The 6,000-nt window shown below is 45.0% G+C and overlaps 1 protein-coding gene across 2 annotated transcripts in view; it reads left to right on the top strand.

Annotated features, from left to right (window-relative positions):
- Positions 1–959: 959 nt before the first annotated feature.
- Positions 960–6,000, top strand: part of CERS6 (ceramide synthase 6) — a 293,309-nt gene continuing 288,268 nt past the window's right edge. For both annotated transcript variants that reach the window (XM_045846986.1, XM_045846925.1), the window contains exon 1: positions 960–1,296. In XM_045846986.1, coding sequence (XP_045702942.1) covers positions 1,127–1,296 — 170 coding nt within the window. In that variant the 5' untranslated portion in view covers positions 960–1,126. The remainder of the gene's footprint in view (positions 1,297–6,000) is intronic.

The raw sequence follows: 6,000 nt of genomic DNA, 5'->3' as shown, positions 1-6,000 counted from the left end.
GGAGCAAAATATCTGCACGGGCCACTGAAATGATTCACACATAACTCCCAAATCAGTGAGGAAATAATATTGTGGGAGAGAAAGTGCCTGGGTTAGACCTTAGGGGCTAATGACTTAAAGGTTTCAGATTTGAAAGGCATTAATAATGAGCCTCTCAAATAACAAAGTTCTCTACTGATCTGTGAAGCCAAAATGTGGTCTCCTGGCATTTTCTCAGAGGTTCCTTTAGAGGGGGCTGTTTTAAAGAATACTGCAATTGCTGTCAACATCATCATCATCATCATCAAATAGCAATTAAGTGCCTGAATTCTCCTACCACCTCATAAATTAAAATAAGAGGGCCTTGTTCCCTGGGGGAACTGATGTGGTGATCAGAAATAGTATAAGGAGGCCTGAAGGTCAGAGATGGGGGGAAGATGAGGGGTAGAGGTAGATGGCTCTTGTCAAACCATTCATGACTCCAGTTCCTGATTTTGCCCTGCCTCTGGAGTGGATGACTCTCCTTTGCTGTTACTTCTTCCTCCCTTGCTCGTTGCGCCCCCCACTTCTCCTTTTGCCATTTTCTCTAAAGTGCTGGGGGTGGTTCTGAAGATCGCCCTGGCCCCTACTTGCCTCTTCACTGCCTGCAGGCGCACGGGAAGTAGACTGAAACCCCTGAAACTCCAGCGGGGCAGGGGCCGGCATTCTGAGCATGTGCGAGGGGTGGACGAGGGTGTGTGTGGGGGGCGGCCCCAAGTCGCTATCTAAAGCATAAAGTGAGAATACCGTGAGCACAGGGACAGGTAGCTCTTCCCGGACAGTGCCCCGCGCCCAGGGCGCAGCGGCTGCGCCCTTCCCTCCGGGCGTGGGCGAGCTGGCCGCGTGTGCTTTGCTGCTTGACACGAGGGCCAACCAATCAGGAAGAGCCGCGGGGCTGCCACGTGACGGGCGAGGCGGCTCTTTTCCACAGCTCGGCCAGAGGGAAGAGAGAACTGGGGCTCACCGCGAGCCTTCGAGAGCAGCGGTCTCTGAGAAAGAGGCGGCGGCGGGAGCACAGGCTTGGGCCAGCTGCGCGCATCCCTGGGTGACCTGCACAGCAAAGAGCTGGGCGGGCCGCGGGAGCCGGGACAGGAGTGGACAAAGCAAGATGGCAGGGATCTTAGCCTGGTTCTGGAACGAGAGATTTTGGCTGCCGCACAATGTCACCTGGGCGGACTTGAAAAACACGGAGGAAGCCACCTTCCCACAGGCGGAGGACCTCTATCTCGCCTTCCCCTTGGCCTTTTGCATCTTCATGGTGCGACTTCTCTTCGAGAGGTAAGAAGGTTTGGAGCGCCCCTCCCCTCCCCCTATCACACACGCGCGCACACGCACACTCGTGTGCTGTGTGGTTCACGCATCCGCGCCTCCAGCACTCGCACCTCCCAGTCTTTGTGTTCGGGGATGGGGTTGCTGACCTTTTCAGTCCCTCTGTGGTTCGGGGATATAGACGGAGTCTGGCTTGCCTACGGACTCCTCCAGGCGCCAGGCAGCAGCCGCGAGAGCGTTGGGGTGGCTCCCGCACTCCTCTGTGGCCGGCTCTCCCCTCGCAGCGAGAGCAGGCGAACAAAGGTGAGCGCAGCGGTCCGCTGTGGGACGCGCTGTGTGCTCCGTGGGATGTGTTCCTCTCCACCCTGCGAACACGCTGGGCTGTCGGGTAGGGCTTGCCTGCCGAGGCTCGCTGCCACCCACCTGACAGCCAGAAACGTTAGGGACGCGGCCGGGAGGGCGGAGGAACCGCTCACTGTTTCAGTCCATTCACCCAGCACACGGATTATCTGGACTGTGCTTCACGAATTCGTCAGGGACTCGGCTTCTGGCCCCCGTTCGGTTTCCGTCTGTGACATTGAGTGTCAGGCCCACAGTCCTGGGCAATAGGTGACTAGTTTGTAGGTTTCCAGCACCCCAGGCCGTTAGCTGTTTCTTTAAAAGAGGGTATGACAGGACGGGGCGGACAGCCTGCAAAAGGGTGATACTAAATTGATAGATATTTCCTATGAATCACCATACTTTGAGTATCAGAACGCACTTAAAAATTTTAAAGAATTCACATACTATTGCTTGTATAAATCTCAGATTTGGTTGGGTAGCCACTCTGTGTCATGAAGAAACTTGTGCTACTTTCATTGATTTAGTCTTAGTCGCTAAAATAGATTTTGCCCTGCTGTGGCTCCCCTGGTCTTATTTAAACAAAATCGGGATAGCAGCGCACACGTCTTTTCTCAACTGAAAACCTCACCACCCCTTTATTCTATTCTCCCCTCGCCCCCTTCATCAGGAAAGGCTGAATTTCTTAGAACACAGAAGATACTCTCCATTTTCACTTCCACTCCATCTCTCTTTGCCCTCAACTTACCTTGGTTTGTTTAAGCTTCTGCTCTGTTATTTTGTTTGCTGTTTCTTTTTTGCCTAAAACCTGCTATTGAGGATGGCAGGAAAATTGAGGATTTTTGTCATTTGTGCTGTAAATGTCAACAGACAAAGCTTCCTGGGAACAAAAAGTAAGTGTTTAAGAAAGGTGCATTTTTCAATGGGCAACATTGTTGCTTAAGAACCAAGTGACCTATCTTCATGCAGAGATTCAGGGTGCACAATGCAACAGATTTAAAGACTTGTTTTTTAAAAATTTATTTTAGAGAGAGAGGAAGCGGAGGGGGGGGATAAAAGGGAGAGATTTGTTGTTCTACTTTTTTATGCATCAGTGGTTGATTCTTGTATGTGCCCTGACCAGGGATTGAACCCACAACCTTGGCATATCCGGACAACCAACTGAACTACCTGGCCAGGGTTGAAAAACCTGTTTTTAAATGATTGGAATCCAGTACAGATATCTCTTTGATCCTGTCTAGCACCAAGACTTACTGTGAAAAAGGGTGTGTTGGCAGGTTTTGAGTTGCTTGTAGAGCAAATATTACTTATAGAAAATAGGAATTCATATCTAACCTTGCAATCTCTCTCAAAAAAAGAAGACTCCCAGGAAACAGCAGGTTACTCTGTGTTGACACATTGTAGGAGCTCCACACAGTTGCGGAATGATATCTAATCAGTTCTGACTGACATTCTGGGTGGGATCACTTTTAGCTAGCTTATGCATTTGAAAGAGATGTATAGTCTTATGTTTTGGAAAACAGAACCATGTCAGCTATGCAGAAAGCTGATTCCAGGCTGTTCATTAGGTTGGAGAAAAATAAAATTAGAGAATGGGGATAGCTTTAAACTTAGACTTTCTCTGCCTTAAAAAATTTTTCATTGAAAACTGGAAGTTTATTTTTCCTCTTCCTGAACAGTATTTTCTTCCTTTGCACAATCTGGCGACTTAGAGTTTACACAAAGGGGTCAGCTGCTTTCAACTGTCAGTCACAGCAAATGTCCTCAGATGGGTATGTAGAGTTGGTCAGTTTCTTTCAGGCCATTGATTCAAGTGCAGATGATTTAATGGTCTGTATGGAAAGTGAAAGTTTATGATTAATGTTCAGAGTAGTAATTCAGTATGGCCTTTAAAACACAGGATGCTACTGACTTTAGGAAGGGTGTCTATTTTGTTTCTTGCTATAGCAGTGACAACTCTGTCTTTACTGTTCAGACTTTACTGTTTAGACTCTCACAGTTCTTCAAAAATCCAAGTGTAGAGTTGTATCCCAAATTATGAGTTGGGCATGTTCCTCTTCTCAAACCGACATGACACATTCTGGCATCCAGTCTGTGGCCTTCATCTTAGCATCCATCACGGGCCTGAATCAACATAACTGAAATAGTGAGGTACAACTCAATTTCAGTACCCTCTAATACGTTGTGCATGCATATTTTTTTGCGATATTCTATAATGTATAACATGTTCGAAAGGAGCCTGTTATGTATCGCTTTGTGAAATGAAATGCTTTTATAATAGGAATAATTCCCTCAGGATCCTATTTGTTTTTCTTCCTCTATTGTCATTTATTTCAAAGCTAAGAACATATCTATGAAATAGATTGTCCAAGATCTTTATTTCCATTACATGGGGTCTGTAATGTCCTTGTTGAGGCTAAAATAGTAAATTTGAATACTCTTTCCTTAGTCTTATATAATTTCTTGCTGTAAAGAATTGACTGAATTGGACTTTTGCCCAGTTCAACAGCTCTAGCTTTTTGCATTCACCCTCCCTGGGGCAGGCCGGGGTTGGCTGTGGAGGCTCTGGCAGCCAGAACAATGCTATGTGATAGTACCATATGAACAGCGATGTGGATGCCCAGCTTGGCTGGTTAAAAATGGAGCAGCATCCATTCAGTGACTCGACTGAGTGTGTGAATGGCCCAAAGCTTGGTGGGTTTGAGCAGAGCCTTTCTACTCTACTTAGCTCTGGCGAGGGGCAGGGAGGGCCGCTGCAGATCTGTCTTGATCGATAGTAAAATATCTGTTGTGAAAAGCAAAAGCTGGCTGGTTTCTCCCAGAGTGGAAATTGTAGTGTACACTGGTGTATTATGTTGTTAGCTTGATGACAAGGAAGAAAATATTATTTAATGGTGTGGCATTGTCGCCTATCTGATGAATTTTCTTGGTGTAATGCTTGTTTGGGCTCAGTAATCCAGTCTTGGGTATTATAATACATGCTTCTTCAAAATTTAATATTTAAAAAAATGTGTGTTGCTATGGAATTTATAAATGTGGGATCAAGCTGCTGAATTTCTGTTTGGGAATAAAAAATTCTTTCAACTATTGATAGGAAGGATAACATTAATGCATTTTTTCCTTGTGGGTTCAGGAGAGAGATGTAGAAAGTTTAGATTGAGAGTTAAAACATTCAAGTTCTAGTCAAACATACCTCAAACTGGTGGCAGGTACCTAATTTTTCTCTGCCTTATTTTCACCTGTATGGTGAAACAGCTGGCCTTTGTAGTTTAAGGTTGCTTTCAGCCTTGCAGTTATGTGATTCCTGTAGCTACTAATTATTATCTCATCAAACTTTAAAGCAGGCTGAACGTCTTTTTTTTTGGCAGGTAGAAATAAGTCATCTAAGAATAAAGAGATTTTTTTCAAACAATCTAGCCAATGGTTTTGTTTCTTATATTTTTCAGTTATGATTTGAGTTAAAAGAATCATTTGGGCAATTATCACTTGTGTTCCAAAAAGCTATAGTATTCAGAATAACTAACAAGGAAAATTCTACAGACAAAGCAAGTGTAGATGGGACCCAATGTAGACCTGGGACTTCTTGTGATGGCTAGATAAATGAGAAGCTCATCCCTGCCAGTCTGACTCAGAGTGGTCAGCTGTGTGAGAACTGTCATTCTTCAGGAGGCTTTATTCCAGTCTTGCTTTGGCCCATTCAGTTAAATAATGACCTACTGTCCCCAGGCCTTCAAGGAACAATAGTTATGTCAGAGAGAATGTCTGCCCAGTGAACTCTTCTTGTGGGTATACTTAATATCTTCATCTTGCCAGCAGCCTTTGCTGAGATCCTGGAGGAGAGGAGAGGAAAAGAGAGAGGAGACAAAGAGAAAGAATGAATGAGAATGTATGACAATGCATTCTGGTGGTTAGAAGGGAGAGGACAGTTGGAAATGAATGACTGCCCAGAAAAATTGGAGTGTCAGGTGAATTTCATTACTGAAGGATGTTCCTTGTAATGAAGAGACTGATTATTATCAGATATGTTTCTAACAAATATGCAATGGATTAAATGTTTATGAGTCCCCTCAAAATCCACAAGTTGCCATTCTAACCACCAAGGGGAGGGTATTAGGAGGTGGGGACTTTGGGATGAGCATGTAATGTGGGTGGAAAGTTTGAGGATTGGATTATTGTCCTTATATAAAAAAGCACCCTCACCCCTTTCACCATGTAAGGATACAGTAAAAAGATACCCATTTGTGAATCAGGTACCAAATCTGCTGGTGCCTTGATCTTGGACTTCAAGTCCCCAGAACTTTGAGAAATAAATTTCTGTTATTTCTAAGCCACCCAGCCTATGGTATTTTGTTATGGCAGTTTGAATAGACCAGC

The sequence above is a fragment of the Phyllostomus hastatus genome, unplaced genomic scaffold (genome assembly GCF_019186645.2).
Source record: "Phyllostomus hastatus isolate PE091 unplaced genomic scaffold, TTU_PhHast_1.1 phas_contig_1, whole genome shotgun sequence".
NCBI lineage: Eukaryota > Metazoa > Chordata > Mammalia > Chiroptera > Phyllostomidae > Phyllostomus > Phyllostomus hastatus.
Note: the sequence above shows the minus strand (reverse complement) of the source record. Positions and strands in the feature narration are given on the sequence as shown.